At 42.4% G+C, this 23,057-nt stretch overlaps 1 protein-coding gene across 3 annotated transcripts in view; it reads right to left on the bottom strand.

Annotated features, from left to right (window-relative positions):
• The window catches only part of SPNS2 (SPNS lysolipid transporter 2, sphingosine-1-phosphate), a 114,164-nt gene that overhangs the window by 34,373 nt on the left and 56,734 nt on the right, over positions 1-23,057 (bottom strand). For all 3 annotated transcript variants that reach the window (XM_086858934.1, XM_086858933.1, XM_086858932.1), the window contains exons 4-8: positions 7,403-7,554; positions 5,478-5,544; positions 2,902-3,044; positions 1,623-1,775; positions 681-870 (exon numbers count right to left, since the gene is read on the bottom strand). In XM_086858934.1, coding sequence (XP_086715060.1) covers positions 681-870; positions 1,623-1,775; positions 2,902-3,044; positions 5,478-5,544; positions 7,403-7,554 — 705 coding nt within the window. The remainder of the gene's footprint in view (positions 1-680; positions 871-1,622; positions 1,776-2,901; positions 3,045-5,477; positions 5,545-7,402; positions 7,555-23,057) is intronic.

Consider the following 23,057-nt stretch of genomic DNA (forward strand, 5'->3'; position numbering starts at 1 on the left):
TTCAAGGCCAGATTGGAGGGGGCTCTCAGCAGCAAGGGCTAGTGGAAAGTGTTCCTGGACAGTGCAGGGGGGTTGGACTACATGACCTTCAAAAGTCCCTTCCAACCCAAACCATTCTATTAACCTGGATCTATTTGATACCTTTTTATATAATTCAATTACAAGCACTCAGGGAGGGACCATATTTTAATCTGCATTTGTGCAGTATCAAGCACTGTAGCTTCCTGAGCTATGGTAACACAGATAAATTGAAATTGCTGGGTAATTAAAACTGGCCTGGTGCAATCCACCTGGTTATGGAAATGAATAGTACAAAAGCTTGCCCACAGACAGATTACACTGTAATTGTCATCTGGTACCACTGCAGCTACAATACCCTCACTGCAAGGGAAGTGCTCAATTCTCCTGTACCAAAACATTAGGCAGGAGCAATAAAGGTGTGGATTGAGGTGCAGATAGAAAACCCAAACAGACTGTGGGTTTCCATGGAGCTCAGAATTCTGCTGACAGCAGGGATAAGCAATTGAGATTTCAGGCACACTAAGGTAGTGCCAAAATGCCAAGAGGCAAAAAGAAGGACGTTCAGAAGGGCAAAGGCATGAAAACATCCACAGGGAACAATGCACACAGTCTTGAAAGGAGTTTGGTAGGGGCTGGCATATGGAAAGGATTATACTTACATAGGCTCCCACGATGCTGCTCTTGGCAGCCACGAAGATCAGACAGATGAAGATGGCTGATCCCAGCATTCCAACAGCACAGACAAGAGGATCAGCTCGCTGGGTCTTTGAGCGGCACCATTTGGTTGCTCCTGCCCCTGTGATCACCCCCAGGAAGCCAGTGAAGCAAGTGATTGCTCCAAAAATCAAACTATTTAAAAAAAAAAAAAAGGAAAGAAAGAAGGTAAGAGAAAGGTGGGGGATTCTTTTTGAGTTTTCCCCCCAAATGGGCATAGTCTTTGGACAAATTATTAGGGTAAACTGACTAATGGAAATTTGCACAATGGCTTTGTAAATTTTAAATAAAACAAATGCTCATGATTTTTAGCCCTCTTCTCCTGCAATTGAGAAAAACATAGCTTATGAAATTTATCATAGTGCACATTCATCTCTGGGACATTCCTCAGCAAAACTCAGCACACACAGCAGTTTACAGAGCAATACAACAGGGAAGTCCTGCCTCACACAGAAACAAAAGTCTACAAGATTAGTCCCTGCAGCTTTAGGGGAACCATTCCAACCTCTGAATTACAGGCACCACTGGGGCTTCCTAACCTGCCAGATTATTCTGCTGCTATCACAGATGGGTCTTAAGAACCCAAATTCTCAGCTCTCCAAACATCCTCCTTAGAAGATTTCTCTTTCCTCTTTTCTACTCTGCACTACAGCCTGGGAACCAAGACAGAGCTGAGGTCATTGCTTCTCCCTTGGTTTGACTTCATGCAACGAAGAAGAGAAATAAAGCCTAGTTTACAATCCCAGCATTTCCTATCATTGTTGCAAGGACCTAGAGGAAATTACAGACATTCTAGTAGCTTGTCTCTGTGGGACTTGCTGTTTCCTCTGGTAAATAAGCCCCCACCTCCTCTCCCCCTCTGTAAAGCAGCTGACTCTGACTCTCACCTATCTTTGGTGCCACAGGGCTGGGAGCTGCAGGTCTCTGCTGTCTTCTGCACCACCTGTGCTCTGTGAAGATACAGAGGGATCCACATTCCAAGTGCCCCCGTGGCAAAGGACACAGCTGAGGTGGCCAAGGATGAGAACACATAGCTGCGGCTGTGGAGAGAAAACCAAGAGAAGCTTTGGTGGGGAAAGTGAAAAAGCAGGACCCCCAGGCAGGAGCCAGTGCTTCAGAGACAAAGCCCAGTGCTCCCCCACACTTGCCACCTCCTTTGCCAAGGGTCAGAGGTAGCACAAGGTACAAAGATTTGGAGAATAAGAAGCATGGAAAATTCACATGTGATTCTCCACTGATGATAATATAATGAACTCATCAGACATGCTTCACAGACTTTCAAGGGGTTGTTTGAGAAGACAATCAGTGCTTGGTCACTAAGACATGATATGTGAATTACAGGGTTTTCACTCTGAATGTCACCATTCAGTTTCACTTCTCCCTCCCCATCCATGCCACCATATGGTTACTAATTACATAAACTACCAAAAGCAGTAACATAGAAATAATGATGAATTATCTAACACGGCTTTTCATAGTCCTTTGGCACTGGATGACAATACAAGGGAGATATTCTAGCCAGTAGTTCTAAAAATGAAGGACATCCCAAGTTCCCCATCAGAATTACAAGGTAACCCTGAATTCACAAGTGAAAGTATTTGCACATTCACAGGCCAGCTTTCTGGAAGGAAGTGCAGCTGCTTAAACACTCATGAGCATGTGAACCTTAATGCACAAGTACAAGTGCCCAAGCACATTCAGTTCTCATGGATCCAGTCACATGTGGTCATTCACATGTATTTAAACTTGCCATAGTTCAAGCTTCTGTGTGGTTCCTTTATCTTATATTGCTAAAACTCTCTTTTCCCCCTCAGCAGAATAGCTTTTTTAGAGAAGAAAAGGGATCTAAGTGTCTGAACAACAGTGGCACAACAATTAATACAGGAACACAGCAATTTCTACACTTCAAAAGCTCTGATTTGTGTGAAGTATGAGCCAAACACAGCAGACTTTTTCTTAGATGTCAATCTTGGAAAGGTTAGAGCAAAACTTAGAATTCATCACTGTCACAGCAGTAACTGTGATTTTCTTCCCTAGGTCCACAGACTAAACTTCCTGTAACTCCCTGCATGTCGTCACTTTCCAGCCTCACTGCACTAAATCCAGACCATTGGATGTTCCAATTAAGCATTAGAGGCAAAACATGGTTTTGACTCATCCTCTTACTTTCTAATCAACGCTTTCATGTCTCTCAGCCACGAAGTCCGAGCCTTCAGCTGCCCCCCAAGTTGTTCAGCATTTCCTCTTTTAGCAGCAGGCACAAATATCAAGATGAGTGTCCCTGTTATCATTCCTAGGAGTGGAGATACCTGCAAGAAAGGATCAGGGAATTAGCACCGGAGTCAGGAGGGTCAGGAAGAGGCAGAATACATCCCTTTGGCTTCAGTGACTGTTCTCACAGCCAGTCAGAACCTGGAAGCATCGAGGAATCCACTTCTTTCCTTCCTCCTTGTCATTCCATGGATTCTCTTATCTCACTCTGGAAACATGCAGCTTTGAAAATGCTCTGAGCAAGGCAGTCCATTGTGTTAATAAGTACCAAGATTCATGTTTCTTCAGTGATTTTTTAACTCTTTGGAAACCAGCTGGTTTCTGGGTGAGTGCAGAAGCCTTTTAAAGGCATTTAGACCAGCTGAAAGATTTTGGATGTAGGGAACATGCAGGTGGAAAACCCTTGTTTGCCATACATCCCTCTTGCATCTAACCCACAACAGCTTCCTGCTTTCAGGCATCTTCCTCAGGTTACAACAGACAAAGAAACATTGAAAATTCAGGCTGGAAGATAGGAAAACAACACATTCAAGGGCTTGGTTTCCCAGTATCCAATCCCTTCTCCCAAAAGGCAAAGATACAAAGATCCCACATCTAAAAACTACTCTTGTTTTGACACTGAAATTCCATTATTGTCAGAATGGAAAATAGTTCCATCAGGAAAACAGGAGCATGGATTTTACTGAACTATCATCTCATCTACACATGCTGCTTAAAAAAGAAATTCCTGTTAAAAAAAAAAAAATTAAAAAATCTTCCATTATTAACCTGAGAATAGCCTTTCACTCACAATCCTTGTAGGGAAGGAAAGACAAAAATATTTCAGAACTTAAAAGTCAGGAAAATCTCTCTTCCAGGAATATATTGAAGCCTGATACACTACCCGTATGACAGCTGAACAGAAGACACAACACTGGTAAAAAATACTGGAAGTGCTGTTTTTTCTACAGCCAGATGATTGCAAATCTCTGATTTTTATCTAAAAGCTTAAGTACCCACCAGGACAATATCTGTGGACACTCAATAATGCTGCAGTGAAACACTGTCTTTATTGTTAGATCCAGAGACAAAGCTGCCACTTGTCCACGAGCCCTTGTGTCTTTTTCAGCCCACTGAAGTACAGATTATTCCTGACCTCTTCTGTATTTGGATCCCACAGGAGATCACAGAGGGAAGCATCATCTTGGGGCATCATTCCCATCTTGCAAGAGCACAATAATTGCCATAGGGATGGAAGTTTTTTTGCACAGATGTCTGGATGCATTCTGTATGTGCTGTGTGACTACAGAGGCTGAGCAGTGGTGTCCAAAACAACCACCACAGATGTGTGCAGCTCCTCAGATTCCCCAGATTTTGTACATCCAGGGAATCCTGCACCAATGTGTCATTTAGAGTGAAAATCATGACCTGTAAGTCATGACAGCCTGAATTTCTCAGGATAACTGTGAAGATGGCATCCTAGTGATGATCTCTTTTCACAGATTAACCATTCGGGTTTTACAGACAGATTTGGGTTTTCCAAGAGTGCTCCAGTTAAAGCCCACTGACCAGAGGAAGGACTTTGGGGTTTTCACTCCTTGTGTTGGCCTCTGCTCAAAAGTTCATTTACTCAAATATTTCTGCTAATGAGGCAGCATCCTCTTGGTGGGAAGCTTTAGGCTACTCCACTTTCCACTTCAGGTGCACAGCTGGAAACTTCCCTCCACTCTCTCAGCTACACATGAACTGTTCATGGTGATGTTGCTGGTTTTGCTTACCCTGGGCATGGCCTGTGTCACCTGAGCATATTTGCTTCAGAAGGGAACCCCTGTATTTCACCACCTACTGTTATAAATGGTCTTGGCCTGAGCTTCATGAGATTCATGGTCTCCATGAAGTGCCAGAGGCAGGGAATGCACCTCACATGCCACCCACAGCACCAAAGGTCAGATACCAGTTCTGCTGGGCCTCTTCCTCTCAGCTCTTTCAAGACATCTTTGTGTGCAGAAGCTGTTTGTGAGTATGTGATTGGAGTGGATTATCTTTTCAGCCCATTTATCAGGGTCCCAAGAGGCTAAAATAGAAGGAAACTGACTGTCTCAGGGCAGAAAAACAAGCGGAAACTGGAACAAAGTGTTTTTTCCTCAAAGCAGGAAGCCATTCTCAGAGTTTCTTGACAGCAGGGGACTGAAAGACTGTGGAGTTGATTTAAGGCCAATGCCTTGTCTTCCTGTCCCCATCAAGAAGTCATGATTGATTGATTGATAACAAAGTGATTGGAAAATTCTTGCTCCCAAGCAGGGAAAACACCAAGTCCCACAAGCCAAGCCCAAATATCTTTGCTTAGAGAGTGCATCTGCCATGCAGTTAACATCCAGAGATGTAATTCCCAACCCTTCACCTTTCAGATATAGTAACAGGTTGTGTGATGGAACTCCTCCTAACACCAAACAACCAACTCTCATTAAGATGTGTCATTAAGAGGGACTTACCCGCAGTGCCCAGTGCCAGTCTCCAGCAACCTGCTTCACACTGGAGCCAGTGATGTATCCCAAGCCACTGCAAGAAAGGCCAAGGGGAGAAGTGGTCAGGGCTTTAAGGGTGCCACAGTCACAGCTGTTCTCAGACAAAGGCAAAGAAAGGCACAACCAACTGTGTGTCCTCAGCTCTCTCGTCCTACGGGAGGAAATATGGGGATTGAAGCAGATGGTGGCTAGTATGTGACTCTATCCAGCACTGCTGATCTAAAAATGTCCAAATCTGATGGAAATTTGAAAGTTTATAGCTGACCTTCCAATCAACAGTAGACAGAAACAAAGACTTAAAAAGAATTTATTTCCCAATTTCATTTCTACTTCAGGCCTTTCTCTGTGCTAATATGAATATTAAACAATTTTATGTTCAAGCTTTCAGTTAAAAAGTGCCCTTCAAGGACAGGCCACATTCCATCATTAGATATTTTTTCTTGCCACTAAACAGTATTTGGTTCTAATTATGCAGGAAGAGATTATTTTCTATTAGCTTGGAAGGAAAACCAAGAAGAACATGCAGGAAGTTTGATGGGAGACCTTCAGCAACATGTAAGACAAAAGATGCTTCACAAGAGACTAATGGTGAACACAGCCATGTTTCTGTCAACATGAGCTAAAGATAAATACCCCTTTTCAAAACTACTGCATTTGCTGCTGAGATTGCCTTGGCTAAAAGTTACCAGGACTGCAGTGGGGCAACGGTGAGTCCCCCTCCCTGCCCACACCCCCCCTTTATTGAAGGGTCTGAGAAGCTTTGGCCCCAAAAGTGGACATTTTACCCAGACAAGGTCCAAAATCAAACCCTGAGTCATCACAGATTGGTTTGGGTTGTAAGAGATCTTTAAATCCACCCAGTTCTACCCCTTGCCATGGGCAGGGACCTTCCACTATCCCAGGTTGCTCCAAGCCCTGTCCAACCTGGCCTGGGACACTTTCAGGGGGGGAAGACACAGCTGCTCTGGGAATCTGTGCCAGGGCTTCACCACCTTCACAGGGAAGAATTTCTTCCTAATATCCAATCAAAACCTCTTTCAGTTTACAGCCTTATCCTGTCTTCCACGGCCTTGTAATCCACACTGCTGCTGGATATTGAGATAATGAAGTCCCAGAATCAGGCTCAACAGGATGAATAGTTGTAATTTCTTTTTAGTTCATTGAATTTTCTATGTGAATACTTGGAATCCTCGGTCCTCTTGTCAAAATATTCTTTTCACAGATTTAAAGGTCTGTTTCTCTCTTTTTCCTTAAGAGCAAAAGTTTGTGAGTTTTATCTCACAGGAAGTTTTTAGTTTTATCTCACAGGAAAGTGTTCCAGCTTGTGAAATGCATCACCAGAAGTTTTTCTCTGAGTTTGGAATATGTTTCCAAACTCATGTATTTCCCATGTATTCCCTGCTGGAAATGAACCCATAATGCCCTTTTGCCCAGGATGTTGTCCAGCTCTGGAATTGGTATGTAAACTATGCAAAGCCACCTTACCAACAATCTCACAATAGAGGGTCAGCCATTATTTAAAAAATAAAAATAAAAATGACAGATTCCCTTCCATCCCACCAATCAGATACTATGTTGGGCTGATAAAGAAACTCCACTGAAAGAAAAGGTCAGCTAAAATATTTTTATTCCATTTCCACCCCTTTGCTGTAAAAAAAGTAGGAAAAAACTAAATAAACCAACAACAAACTTCCCATTAGTTCCCAAAAGTCACACATGAACCAGTAACAGGGACCAAAAAAAGGAATCTAATTCCTGCAACTAATTAGTCACTGCTCAGAATATTTTCCTGTTTAAACCAGCCAAAGTCAAGAACTATCATCACTGGCAATTGTGTGAGTTTATTTAAGAGAAAAGGCAAAACCAGACTGAAGAACCTTCGTGTCACTCACCTGCCCAGAGGAATTGCAAAGTAGAAAACAGACAGCATAAGGGTCCTCGTGTTTTTGGTGAACAGGTCTCCGATGATGGTTGGTGCAATTGTAGAATAACTCGCTTCACCAATGCCAACCAAACCCCGTGAGAGCACGAGGAGCCAGAAATACTGAGAAAAGAAATAAAAACATTAGCAGGTCACCCCTTGGCTTTTTTCATTCAGGATGGACAACAGTCAGGGAAATACAAATTCATGTGACTGGAAAATGATCCTTCAGTGTGCATTTATTTTTAGAACTTCAGAGTTGTTTCATTTGTTTTTTGCCCAGAAGAAAGGAATTACATTTTTTGTGAAGATTTATAGGCACGAAAGAAAAGTAATAATAAAACATTTACTCAGTGACATTTAAGAATATATTCTAAAAGAGGCAGAAGATCCCCTGTTTGTTCCCAGATCCCAGCTCACTCTTTCTTGAGTTGGGGAGGTCTGGGGAGATGGGTGAGTGTAACAAACCCTGCTCTGGGATCCAGAAACAGCAGCTCCTGCCAAGCACACCCCACCCACCCCAGTGTGCCAAGGACAGGTTCTGATTGTGAAATCCTAAAGCCTCTTCAAAGCTGGGAAAGGGTTGAACCTGCAATCCCCCAAACTAAATATCTCCATTAAAAGCTATGGAATAATGAAATCTTTCAAAGGTGCTAAGCACCCACCTCACTCCACTTGCCTTGAAGAGCAGCAGACACCTCCCCAAAACTCTCAGAGAGACCTGAGCTTTGCTGGGACCCCCAGGAACATCAGTGTACTCTACAAGCAGGACCTGCAGGGAATGACTTGGAGCCACACAGGGCAGGGCATGGAGGAGAGCCCAGGGAGCTCCCTGCCTTTCCTGGTAAATCCCACAGAACGAGGATATACTTCACATTCAGCACAACACAATCTAAAATGGTCAAATAGGAATTGCTTATCTAATAGAATTTTCTTAATGGCCCATTTCAAGCAACTGTGAGGACCTGACTTTCAACCTAAGCACCCTGCAGTTTTCTGGGTGCTGCTGAGTGCAGGCTAGGACACAATGCTTTGATGCCTGAATACCTGATACATGAGCACAAGCAAATTCTCAGACATCTAAGCACCTTGTGCTACACCCAGAATTAATTGCAGGGGCAGAAATGAACTAGTCAATGCAGAAAGTTATAAGCACAGGGAAATCTATTTCTACAAATGTAACCTCTACAAATCCTCAATTCACTGTCATTATTCCATAAATCATCTGTGAGAAGAACAGCAGGGATTTAAACTGAAGGAAGGCAGGCTTAAATTAGATATTAGGAAGAAATTCTTCCCTGTGAGGGTGGTGAAGCCCTGGCACAGGTTGCCCAGAGCAGCTGTGGCTGCCCCATCCCTGGAAGTGTCCCAGGCCAGGCTGGACAGGGCTTGGAGCAACCTGGAACAGTGGAAGGTGTCTCTGCCATGGCAGGGGGTGAAATGGGATGAGCTTTAAGTTCCTTCCCAACCCAAACCAGTCTGTGATTCCATGTTTATGATATATCCTTAATCATGAAAGTACTTTGGGAAAAATGAGCAATTACCAATTCTCCTTCTTCAGATAGGAAAAAGTCAAGGGAAATGATTCTGTGCCCTACAGCAAAGCCAAGCTAGAGTACAAGTCTCATTCACAAAGATGGAAAATGCCATGCAGACTCCAAGCCTCATGCCTCAGTCACAAATATATCCATCAGCAGACAAAAAAATCTACCACTGATGTGTTTGCATTGTTTTCCTCACTGTAAATCCCTGGTTGAAAAGAACATTTTGAGGATTCCAATAGCCACAAAACAAAAACACTTTTTTATACCCTTCACTCCCTCATATTTTAGTGTGAATTCCAGAGCAATACCCATTTTCTGCAGGAATGCAAGTTCCTTGTTGGCTGGCAGGGTGTGTGCAGTGCTGCTCACGTTCACACATCTCCCAAAAGCTGCACATACGTAACTCACACACGTGGGTGTGAGCAGAAAGGGCAGCACTGTGACTCAAGTGATTTAATTTATATCAATTTCCCAACACTCAACCACTCCACTGCAGAAATATGCTGGCAGTCATTGGTGCACAGGTAACCAATGTATTTTGAATGAGCAACAGTATTTATAACGTGCTGAAAGGCTTAGTCATGCAGAATTAGAAAGCAGGGAACTGGAGGCTGGCTGTGGTTTCTGTGGAAGTTTAGATGTGGATCACAGAGAGGGTGACAGGCAAAGTAGTCACCTGCCTGGGATTGAGCATGAACAATGTTACTTACACCTGAAGAATGACAAGTTTGTAAATGCACTGGATGTTTCCTCAAATTTGAAATACCTACAGAAAAATGACACAGTTTTGTGCTCACCAGCTGCTATTGCTCCCAGTGAATGCACTGGCTAGGAATTTCCTCCAAACATTGTTAAAATGTTCCTCTTACAATCCTTGTGCAAAGCAGGAAAACTGTACCAAGTACTCCTTTTGTGGTAGAGTGACTCAGTTTTGTCAATACCATGGAATCAGATGCCCAATACAATGAAATCATCTGTAACAAGTAACACATTCACTCTTCTCTCTCAGTTCCTCCCCAGATCCTCCTCCCTGGCTTATGCCATGCTGACACACTCCAAATAACTCTTTAATATTTAAACTGTGTTCTTTAAAGCAGTGGCATTCAAACTTAAGTAATGAGATTTTGACTTCATCTGGGAATAAAAGCAGTCTTAAAAAGCATCATCCATATAAAGACCTGAACAGTATTGCACTTCTGAGATCAGATATTCAAGACTATGGACCATGCAGCCATTAAGTTGTGACAACTAGATTAAACATACAAAAATCTAAAACAATTTAGGGAATTATTTATAGTTGGTTCTATACTGTGCCTGGTTTTGGAGCTCTGTATCTAGGATTAAAGAGCTAATTCCTCCTCTTACCAGTTTTTGGGGATCATTGGCTAGTATGCACCCTGTTGGAATTCATATATTAAAATTGTTACAATGAGTTGGGACCCCCCATCTTCCATCTCTGATCAGTCACTCCAAATTTATGTTTTAGCTGTCTCTCAAGAGGGACAGCTGGGGAGCTCCCCAAGGCAAAAAGTGGTCCCATCCATGACAGGCCTTGTCTTTGTTCTTCATATAAGAAGGAAAAAATACAAACAAGGAAACAACTCTAAAATTCTTATGGTGCTGCTCATTTGGACCACAGGCATTCCATGAACCACTCAGAAACTGGTCCTGAAACCACTCCATATGCAATACAGACAACTGCTATTTTTTGTGTACATACACCCATAGGAACATCCCTTTTCCTCTCCAAGTGCAGGTGGACATGACAACCTGCACAAACAACGGTGAAGTCAGATATTCCACATGCCAAGGAAAATTCTGTTCTCCACAGTTGTAGCAGGACAGCTCTGCCATTTCCTCTGCACTGGATTTTCTCCCCACTGCTTTTCCATTTATTTTTTGTCCTACCTCAAGGTTCTCAGGAGTTTAATGAGAGATAAAGGGCTGACACAGCTCAATTCTGTCGGTGCTCTAAAGCAGAACAGGCAGCTCAGACTTTAACTGAATTTCACTGTTCCCCAAGCAGAAATTGATATATATTGGAGAAGCTCGTTCCTTTCTATATGACTTGGTAACTGTGCTGTAATTTGTTCATCTGTGCAAGTTGGTTTCTGCCAGGAAAATTGAAAATATCTGAGTCGGTTTTCAGGACCTGAACTAATTCTATCCCCATAGGTTAAGTGCAGCAACCTCAACACTTATCAACAGTGTTTTTCTAAAATGAAATGCTTGAAACGGAAGTTTTTTTTGAAACAAGGCGCTATTAGGGCAAGCAATTAATTTGTTTTTAATTTTAGAAAGCAGTCGTATCAGAGACTCTCTGCACCTCTGTGAGAGCTGCCAGCATCTCCTGGTTTGGAGAGAGGCAATGTGTTTTTTTGGAATGAGTGCATAGCCTCAATCCCCCTCCCTGCCTGTGTGTCAGCCCAAAGTGCAGCTCTGAGATGCCTCAGCCGTGGAGCAGCGCTGTGCCCAGCACGGATGTGGCACTGGAAAGGGACACCTGAGCCACACAACGTGACTGCTGCGAGTTCCAGGAGCAATTCAGGATGCAAAAGGGCTTCCAGTCCCTCTCTCCAACTTGTGTGGCTGGTGAGACACAAGCCAGGGAAGATTCCAGTACACAATAAACCATCAACATACGGAAAGAATGATGGCTGCAGAGACCCAGAACTGCCACAGCCTTCCTGGGAATTTCCCTTCAAGAGATGACATCACCAAAAATTAATGCACTGAGAAAGAATTCATACCTATGAATGGGAGGTGCAAAGGGTCAATGGACGGGCTCTCTTCTTCCCATCTCCTAAATCTACAGAAAGAAAAGCACCCTCTAGCCATAAAGCAAAAGAAACCAAATTCCTCAAAACAGAAGTGAGGGAAGGCTATCCCTTTTCAGAAGGGATACAAATCCTTATGCCTTGGGGATGTGCCAATAAGGAGTAGAAAATTCTACCTACCAACTTCTACATTTCTTAAACTATCAGCAAGCCATAGACAACAAGAGTGACAGATCAAGGGGTCCAAGGGACCTGGTCTCATTACTGTCACCACTGTCACCAAACTAGAAGCTGTGGATGTGACTATCTTCCCAGAATTTACACAGAGAAAAACCTTTCACGGTTGGAGTTAAGTATTTATAATACAGAACCATTGAATTATTTAGGTTGGAAAAGACCTCTAAAAACATCAGGTCCAACAGGTAAAATGTATGATGTGGTTTCTGTTCATACCTTCATACTGACTTTATTCTCAATCTCCTGCACACAAAAATGTTTGATGGCCTAGGACACATGACTGGCTTTAATAATGGCAAATTGGTGAAACCTCCTAATTATACATTTATCCTAGTTGCATAGACCATTCAGGGAGTAATATGTGTTCTAAGAGGTCTAATTACAGCTTGAAGCTCTTTCTCCTTTTTTAATTAGTTAACAAAAGGAGTAAAGCCACTGTTCTTTAAAAGATTATCTGCCAGTGGTAAACCTATAATCTGCCAAATATGTGTACAACTCTGAACCACCAGATTTACTGTCTAAAGAATCATATGATCCTTAAGCTTTGGTTATTAAGCATTTGCATTTGAATGTGGAATAAATAGCTTGTAAGAGTCTCAAAAGAAGTTGAACACATGCTGCTTTCAGATGAGGGACACATGGACTGAGGAGATCCCACAGACAGAATTGCTCCAGAGTCATGAATTCCTGTGTGTGCACAGCACCAATGCAAATCATATTTAAAACTGCTGTTGCTGGTCTAAGAGAAGGAACTTTTATACTGCTACAGCACCTGCACCTGTACCCTTCCCTGTGTGAGGATGTTGAGTTAAACTCCTGTGGATAATGCATTTAGCTGATGTAAAAGAGGACTCAGTACCATTAAATTCCTCTTTGAGCTGAGTTTTGCTATATTTTCCTTTATTATATAAACATTATGCAAAAAAAAAAAAAAAATAAAGAACATAGAATCAAGGTTTGCATCCCTTGAAAGAAGATGTGCATGAAGTCATTCCTACTGTGGGGCAGCTGGCATTGTTATGTGGTGAAATGACAATAAACGAAGGAGAAAGCACTGGGACTGACCTAATTTCCCTGAGTTACACTCCTGTATTTCTCCAGCTGGCTGAGCCTTGCACTGGGCAGCCAGGGCAGCACAGCAATCACAAGTGATCACTTGGATACATCTGAGGTACTGCTGGAGCCACTTGAACAAGGTAAACCCCACAGGGCTCAGATATCGATTCAAGGGCTGCACAACACTGGTTCCCTTTGACAGCTGCACTCACATACAGGAATTTGCCCTCCTTGAGCAGACCCTGCATTTTCTGGCCAGGCAAACATCATTTCCTCCTCTGCTCCAGTAAGTTTTCCCAGCACTTTGCAAGATTTAAATGGTTAATGATGACACACCAAACCTTTTGCCAAAAGATGCCCCATTAACTATGAGGTAATCCAAACCAGGAACCTGCTCTGAGTATCGGGGTGGTGACTAAGAGCATTGACTCCTGTACAGTCACAGCTCAAATTCCAGCTCCTTAGCTGGGAGTCACTGAAGAGCTGAGCACTGGAATGACATTACCTATTTGTTCAAACACTAAATGCTCCAATTCTCTCAGCCCTCCCAGGAATGAGGGCTCACCTTGAAGAATCTGAAAGTTTTCAAGTCAAACAAGGACACTGACATAGCATGAGAGACAAGCTGACATTAAACAATGAGGTTGATGTTTCAAATTCCATTCTGTGCCTGGATGGATGACAAACACCACAGCAGAACAGATAAGCCTAAATACATTTTCCAACACTGTGCACCCCTAAAGATTTATTAATTTTGTATATATATATAACCAAGGCACCTAGCTTCCAAGTCCTGGCCCAAATACTTGATGGGAATGTTAGTCAAATCTAGATATGAAACTCAAAGTTACGTGCCTCATCTTCTCAAACATCAATTGTTCTAACTCTTCTCTAATAAAAGCAGAATAAATATTGTAAAGTGCCAGAGAGGGGCTACATAGTACTGGTGAACTGTTCCATGCCAATCCTGAAGAACATGTCTTCCTGTCAAGTCCAGCCCAGATTTTTAACTAACTGAATATTCATTTTAAATTTTGGCCATTTGATGTCTTACCATCTGGAAGATCTTTGAGCAGGAACAAATGAATATCCTGATCTTTATTGACAAGTAATCTTACCTAATCCCTCATGAGAACTGCCAGCCAAGAGACCAAAATGCAAACCAGCAAGGGGACGAAGCTGTGCACTGAGATGTTTTGTTGATCAGTACTTTTCTCCCCTGTTCAGAGGTTGGCTAAGCACTGGTTTCAGGATTTCCTACAGCCAAAGGGAGTGGTTTATGCTCAGTCTCTGGGTGGTACAAAGGGACCAGCAGGGCACATGCTCAGGTGGAGACTGGTTGAAGACAGACTGATAGGTTATCACCTCTGAGGCAATGCTGAGAGTTATCAGTGTTTATCTGTTTGCTGTAGAGATACAAGTGCACTTAGGAGTTCATGCTAGTTACCTGTCAGATAAATATAATTATGAACCACCCTTCTCACCTCCACCAAGAGTTCTCCCCTTATCAGCCCTGAGTCCCTCAAGGCAGGGCAGATGCACTGCAGCTGCTGCTTCTTCTGCCATTTGTCCCACTTCAGGGAAGTGATTGTGTTTAGATTCCTCTTTTCTTCCCTCATTGTGTGCATTGGCACCTGCCCATGCCTACTTCTCACTCCCCACCTCTATCATCACAACTGCTTTGTAAATCATACTGTACACAACATTTCCTGGAACTTCCATCACCACCAGGTTCTATTGAAGTTCTAAAGTTTCCTCCCTTCAAACTGAACTCTTGATGCTAAGTCCATCTTCCATCACCATTTTTAAACTGCTCTTCTCCTTTGCAAGCACTCACAGAACAGAATACCTGAGACTGGAAGGAGTTTTGGAGATAGTGTGGTCCACATTCCCATGGTCACAGCAGGATCAGCTACAACAGGCTGATCAGGATAATATCCAGCTGAGTTTTGAGCATGTCCAGAGATGGAGGAGCCACAGCCATGCTGGACAGCCTGTTGCAGTGTTGGACTATCCTTTGTTTCTTATGTTTAAGTGAAATTGTTTCTATTCCCAGTATTTTAGTTTGTGCCCCTTGCCTCCTCTTTTCACTGGGGACCTTTGAGAAGAGTCTGGTTCCATCTTTCCACCTCCCATCAGGTATCAATATACACCAAAGCAGCACTATGTCCCCATATGTGTACAGGGACAGAAGCAGTCCTAGAGTGAGGATGCCACTTTGGCAAAGGTGAAGTATTTAAATTCAGTTAAATCCATATGGAAGACACCATCTCACATTTGCTGTGTCTCTGCCACATTCACACTAACCAGGTTTTTTCTTCACTCCTTTTCCCTTAAGCCTGCTTGGCACAGAAAGTATACGAGTTTAAATATTTATGTCTGGCAAAGGATGCTTCTCTTACCCAAAGATCCTCCCCTCAACTCTGCCAAGCAGGTCACTAAAATTCAAGTACAAATGCCCCAGGCCTTCCTCCTTCAAGTGTTCACAGGTTTTATTCACATATTCACATTAGTTTTATTCACATGTACCTATTCTGTATATGCTGGCTGGAGGTTATAACTGTGTTACAGATGAGACCACTACACCACACCAAGATTTAACAGCAAGCTACTGAGCTACTGAAGCCTCAGTGCATTTGATTAATCATTTGCTCAAGGGTCAATATTGAAACCCTTTGCATATAGGATGGACTCATACAACGGCTTCTAAAGCGGGTCTGATTCCTCTGCAGCATCCATTTACACTCTGTCAAACACTTCCAAACTTCAGCTCATTTGGATGCATTGAGTGTCTCACTGATTCTCAGCTCTAAACACCTCACCTTTGAACAGTTCCCTTTTGGGAAAATTCAGCCACTACTCAGAGCCCTGCAAGGAGAAAAGAGACTACAGCAAGCAGAAAGAGATCAAAATACATATTTAAATATAAAAATGAGCAAGGGAGATGAAGCAAAGTCCACTCACCTCTCCTTTGATTGTCTCTACTATTTGTTAATGGCTTTAGTTCTCCCAGGTAGCCTGTTCAGGCACACCTAATTGAATGTGGAAAGTTTTATTTGGGAATGCACTTAAGATTCTGGCTGATTAAAGCATCCTTGTTTTATGAGATTGATATTATTATTTAGTATATAAAAATAACCAATAAAGACTGTAAGATACTCCTTTTTTCACTCATCACACCCTTCACTCAGCAACTAAAGTATTTAACAACTGCATACCTACAGGGAGGCTCTAAAGTGAAACACCTAATTAAGTGCTCTGGAGATAAAAAACAAACCCAAACTACCCTGGAAGTAGCAAGACTCCCACAGCACTTCTTCCACAAAACTGCTTTGTGCTTCACAGGGACAAAAATCTGTGACAAGGTTTTCTGAGCTGTTTGCAAATGTTGAACGTGAAATTCCCTTTCAACACTAAAACTGCAGTGTCTGAAATCCAGGTTTCCATCATTCTCCTCCCTCCAAAGCTGTGGCAGTCCTGAGGGAATCCTCTGTTACTTTTCAGTCATTTTTGGGCAGCACAAAAGGAAAAAAAGAGCAGGCCCATTTCCCATTCTCCATCCCATTAGGAAGTGTAATTACAAGATGCTGGGAGATGAAGCAGCACCACCAGGCCCTGACAATAAACTGAGTTAAGACAAAGCAGCATTTCAGCTCCCTAACTGAAGGGCTTTTCATTTGATTGACCTGCCCATGCTAAAAATACTACAACATGCAAATGGTGGGATTTACATTCTCCTCAGTTTAGTTTCTTGGTCATTAATATTGGATTAATGACAGGGAGCTGGGATTCAATAGGGAGGAAGGTACCAGGTTGCTCACTCACCAAACCCCACCCAGCAGATGCATCCTTGCTGTAAAACAGACTTTAAAGAAAAAGGCTGATGTTCAAATAAATCACCAGGATCATAAAGAGCCCCATGTTCCCAGTGCCTGCTAGAAGACAGAGTTAAAACACTTCTTTTAATCTTTGGCTCTGGTGTAAGGCCCAGAGGAGTCCATGGCCCTTCACATGGCTGAAACAGTGGTCATTTATCCCTGTTACAAAACCGTTACACCAGAATGGATCTTCCAAAACTGTTCCCCTAAGAACATTGATAGTTCTGGGTCGGAAGCAAATGGTTGCTTTTTGTTCCAGCTCTGTCAGGTGGGACACACTTACCAGCACTTGCCTCAAATATCTCTGGCATTAGGCACTATCACAGCTTCCTTCCTGAGACGTGCAAACACAGCCACAATCACTAAAATAGGGATTGGAAGAAATACAACGTATTTTTGCAACTGTGGAAACACTGCAAGGTTCTTGACACACCCAGGTTCCCAAATGCAGCTGGAATATGGGGTGGCGTTCACTGAACCAAAGGATATTCACAGGCTGCTGTGTCCCAGCCACAGATGAGCCACAAGCAAAGCCTAAATCCAAGCAACAAAGAGATGCCAGGTTTTAAAGAACAAACATTTACAGGCATTGGCACCTAGCACTAACAACATCTCCACCTCCAGTGATGTCTACAGAAATGTGTGAGATCCAGCCCCTTTACATGGTCTGTCTTGGCCCAAAGTCTTTGATTTGGATCACTTCTTAAGCAAAAATTTAGTCAAATCCATCAGGTTGGACTGGAGATTCTTGGAGAGCACAACCCCATGTCCCTACCCCTGATAACACTGCAGAAACTGTGATTTCTCAGCACCCTTTGAAAAAAGCTTTAGCTGAGACATCCAGTTGTGAACACTTTGCCTTCACTTTTCAAATGTAGAAAAAAGTTTTGAGAGTGCATGAAGGACACATTTTAACCCTCAAGGTTTAAATGAAATTAGCACAAAGTTACAGTCCTTGCAACTTTTCCCATACTGTTGGTTCTGCTGATTCTTGGCGTATTTTGCTTTGCATATGCTAAAAAGTCAAGTACATCAGCAGGTCAGCTCTCGCAGGCAACTTTCCTAAAGAACCATTTAAATCATTCCAAACTCTGATTTTTGTTCCTGCTTTCTGTTTTCACGCTTCCCTGGCTTGCTGACTCAATCAAGATCCAGAGGCTTCCAAGAACTGTGCAGAAGGCTGACCCTGCACTATGTTTGGCTCATATCTGAGAGATGCCTCACTTTGAACATCAGATTTCCAGAGAGAAAGTGGAGCATCCACCAATTCCTTCTACTTAGGAGTTGCTTCTTATTCGTGATCTTTCTTGAACAGTTGTCATGTTCCTTTTTGAAGTGTTATTAATTGACAAGGTTTTGTCATGCTGTAGCTTAATTTCATTCTTTAAACCCAGTCTATCTGACAAAATGACAACCTATTAAACTACACTAAACACATTTGGATGTTTTGTGACTATCTTCTCATGAGGCTTCATCATTCATGTTTTCAGACTTGATGATCAGCACCACTCCCAGGGATTTCCAGCTCAAAATCTATTAGGTAGGGTTGAGATTAGTACTCTAATTCAACTTATCTGAATTGCAAATGCAGTGTTTTGTGTAGCCTGGGAACTTCATACATTTAAAAGAAATGTCAACACTTCAAAAGACTAATTTAACACCTGGTGCTGTAAGACATTTCCCTTCTTCCCACTATTTGCACATGACTTAGAACACAATGGTCCTTTTCCCAGTCTTTATGCACAACCCAGGAGGCTGAAGGCTGTGTGGCCACTGAGGAAGCGCTGACACTTCCCAAGGAGTGACTGATGAATTTACACCAGCAGGCAACCAGGAGCCCAACCAAAGAAAGGCTCAAATCCATACTTTTGCATCTGAACAGAGGCCAGAGCCTGAATAACACATTCTCCCTCTCTTGCATCCTGTTTTTCAGGACAATATGCACAACCTTCAAGAACCACCCAGCTAATAGAAAGTTTAGATTTGTTTCCAGGCCTCCTAATGAGCCTAAACCTGGGATGAATGGATTGTTTTCTTTGTGAGGCATTAACCAAGCTCTGCTAAGGCTTCCTCCCAAGGCACAGACTTCAAGAACACCATCCATAAACTGTCTCTGTATATCCATGCTAAACACACATCAGTTTACAGCCTTCAAAAATGGTAACATTTCTCCAGACCCATATCTGACCATCCAATGGATCCTGAAGGCACAGGTTCTACACCACCCACTCTCTCTGTACCCTCTATACACAGCTGGTTGGGAAGTTAATTCCAAAATAACAGGACCACCCAGGCACTGCAGCAGTGACTTGCTTTGCCCTCTGAACTTGTTTGACCAAGCCAGAATCCCTCTACAGAAGCCCAGCACACACCCAAGGACCCCACATCAGGGATGATTTGTGTCCCTCAGGCCACAACAGTGCTGCAAGGATCCTGTTAAGCTGATGGGAAATTTTACAATTCCTTTATATTTTAACATTTGTTTGGAAACTTACATGCAGCACTACTACCTTTTTTTTCCTTTTTCCACACCAGCTGATTAAATTCCAGTCTATTTAAGGAGCATTTTCCCTTTTTTCCATTCCTTCAATGTTTTGAACAAGGCTGAGCTTAAGATACTGACATAATTATTTATAAAATGCAATGCTAAAGCATTATAGAGACTTCTACATGCACAGAGTTAAGAAATAAGACATAATTTGTGTTCCATCAGCATGCCTTGGGTTTAGGCCTCTGCTGCAGCATGACAAGCAGAATATACATTCTAATAGACAACACAAGAAGAAGGAATGTTTCCAAGACACACACAGCCTGGAAATAAAACAAACACGCCTTCTACCCTCTGCCTCCTCAGCAAATAACTGGCCCAGGTGAGATTTGCTGCTCAGGCACAACAAAAGCAGGACAAGTGGAATATTACAGGCAGGCACTGCTTCCACAGCACCCATTAAATGACACAGCAGATCAACTTTCCTACTCTTCAACCCAGAGACTATAAATTCAGGTTTCTGCAAAAAAATGGGACAAACCTGTAAAAGTCTTTGGCCTGCAAAAATCTGTCATGTACCATGCTGTTGTCTCTAAGGATTTCCGTGATGCAATTAAACAGCACCAAATGTGTGTTGATGTAGGGTCTGACTCAATTGCCACAGACAAAGAAAGGTTCCCACAGACTTCCAAAGGAGGAACTGAATCAGAACCACAATCACAGACCCTGTGATAAGGGTTTCAGCATCTTCCAGTAACCCAGATAACAAACAGCACTCTGAAACAGGACAGCCAATTACTCGCTGAGACCCTGTGCAAATGAGCACTGAGCTTTGAGACTGTTTCTGGATGATCTCCCAGCACAAACCTCTGTCCACCTGCTCTAGAAAATGCCTGAGCTCTGAGGGGCAAGTCTGACATTTCAGTGTGAGTAACTGCCCTCATTCCACTGAACTGGGATCGCAGCCTCTGCAGCAGCACACGGGAATGCAGGTGAGTTCTGATGCTAAGCAATGGAAACATCTCTTTTTCAGCATCCACAGCGTCTGATTCAGGTATTGTGTGATTTCAGACCCATTAATGACCTAAAAGGAAATGGCAGAGTGCAGGAGGCACATTTATGGACACACAGCTGGGGTAATTTGAGAAATTTGAATAGGACATGGTGCCAGAGTGACCCCACCTGGGGAAGGAGGGATGTGGGGGATGCATCTTGATTGCTCTCTGGTCCCAGAAGGGAGAACAAAACCATTCCTGTTCCAGACACTCTGCAGATGGGAAATGCAATGTGTGGTAGAGATATAGCTTAGGATAGTTACTTGAAGTTCATTTTTCTCATCACAGGAATAAGCTTTCTGAGTAAGCTTTGGAACTGTGCTGTGTCTCTCTCCTGGCAGCCATCACCAGCTGTGTTTTCAATAACTCTGCCCAAATGCTTCACTGATACACGGACACAGATACTGGATGGAAAAACCCCAACACTGAGCAGAAAATAGACTTCAATTTCTGATAACACCTTTGAAAATCTGCCTCCTCTCATAGATTGGGTTTTTTAGGTCTGATGCTCTGAGAACACCTTAATCTGGTTTTCATTTATAGTTTCCCTTGGAAGAGTGACAGGTACAAAGGGACAAGGTAGGAACGTAAAACAATCAGGAGACAAACACATGACAGTAATTCTGCATTCTACAACTATTTCATTTATATAAATCTTTTTCCAATGCTTCCATCCTTGGTTAGCAAAATCTGAGAGAACAGTGAGGACCCAAGATTCAAGAGTTCAAATCATGCAATTTGTCTGTGCAAGAGAACATGTTCTTAGAGAAAAAAACAATTTCCTATACAGTATTTGGAACCAGAAGTGCTGAAGATGATAGCAGACTTGACAGATGCCCAGAATATCTTAGGACCAGCTCAGTCAGTGCTCCATTATTAAAGGAATAAAGCAATAGTGCATTTTTACATTTAACAGTACACCTCATATAATCCATATGAAAAGATGTGAGATAGTAAAACTTACAAGAGCACTGGGAACAGCAGTTGGAAGGAACAGCAGGTGCCTTCTTGGGGTCAGAGAAATGGTGCTTTCAATTTCCACATGGTGCTGATGCTGGGTTAATGGCTGGACTCGATAATCTCAGAGGTCTTTTCCAAACTTAACAATCCAATAATTCTAAAAGGGGCTTGCTGGGAGAGAGCTCCAGCACCCACCTGACCTCCTTCTGATAAGAGAGCCCACAGTAGCTAATATTTCTCCTGAGCAGTCCAGCAAAGGGCAAGTGTGCAGAAATCCAAATGTCAACAGCATGTGCTCGTCTGCAGGGCTCCTGGGCCACGCCAGAGCTGCCAAAACACAGCAGAGCCCACCAAGGGCTTTGGCCATGAACCTCTCCAGCTCCAGCAGCACTTCTGTGACAGCCACAGGGCCTGCCAGGAATTGTCTAGGAGGGAAGGGACTGAATGCACAGGCAGCTGACATCCCAAAGTGGCTGGGAGAATCCCTTTTGCCTTTTTTCTGCAAGAGACTTCTGCTCAAAAATAATAGGCCGGAACAGTAGGATATAAACATTCCAGTAATTCATGGTGACTTCAAAGATAACACTCCTTACATATAAAATGATGGCTTAGGGATTTTAGTTTTGTTTGTTTATGTTTTTGAAGCTGTGTATTTATCTTGCACAGTGGAACCACAGGCACAGGAGCTGTATGTTTTATATTACAACTTCTGCTGGAGCACTTAAGACTAAAGGTTTTTGGTTTTTTTTTTTCCTGTAGTGAATCATCATGTGTAGGGGGTGGCTGGATTATGTTTATGCTTTTTAAAATTAACCCAGCTAACCATTTGTTCCATACTTCATACAATTTGTTGCTTCTCTTTTAGAAACTCCTTGAAAGACAAGCTTTGGAAATAAAAATACATCTGGCAAGCCTGAAAGACAGGACTTGAGCAAGCACTGCAGACTAACTGGAACTCCACCATGGACTATTTGCTTCCTCTTCCAGAAATAAATCAAAATAAAAGGAAAAGAAAACAACACTAGGAGAAATACCTATCCAGAGGTAAATTGCAGTGGGAGCAAAAAGGTTTTATTATGTTAACTATATCAAAATCTGAACATAAATATTTACCATGAATGGGAGAATTCAGAATGTCACCACAACCTGCCCTGGCTGCTCATTAGATACTCTTGGTCTCCCAGCCTGGTGGAGCAGAAGCCTTTGTTACATTATTTATTGAAGCTTCTATAAATGGAGTTAATCTAGAGATTATGTCTAAATATGTACCAACTTTACCTAATTTTAGATTATTTAGCAAGTTTGTTAATGATTTCTTAATGGAACTTTTATTTTAGGAAGTGCTAAACAGTGTTACAGAGCAGAAATGTGCAAGTACCAAAGCAGAGGAGGCCTCATGTCTTATCTTTCTATAGAGAAATTCTGTACACATATAAATTATCAAACAACATTAAAAAGTTAGCTTATCAATATTATCTCAGTCTTCCTACTTCTGATTATTTTCTTTAGTTAAATTTATCATTATCTATTTTTATCCATGGAAACAGGTGTATTTATAGTATCACTCCTTTTACAGCATTTAATTGGTTTCTTTTTATGATTTGTTCCAAAAATTAAAGATCTCATGAACA

The sequence above is a fragment of the Cyanistes caeruleus genome, chromosome 21 (genome assembly GCF_971803275.1).
Source record: "Cyanistes caeruleus chromosome 21, bCyaCae1.hap1.1, whole genome shotgun sequence".
In the NCBI taxonomy this organism is placed as follows: domain Eukaryota; kingdom Metazoa; phylum Chordata; class Aves; order Passeriformes; family Paridae; genus Cyanistes; species Cyanistes caeruleus.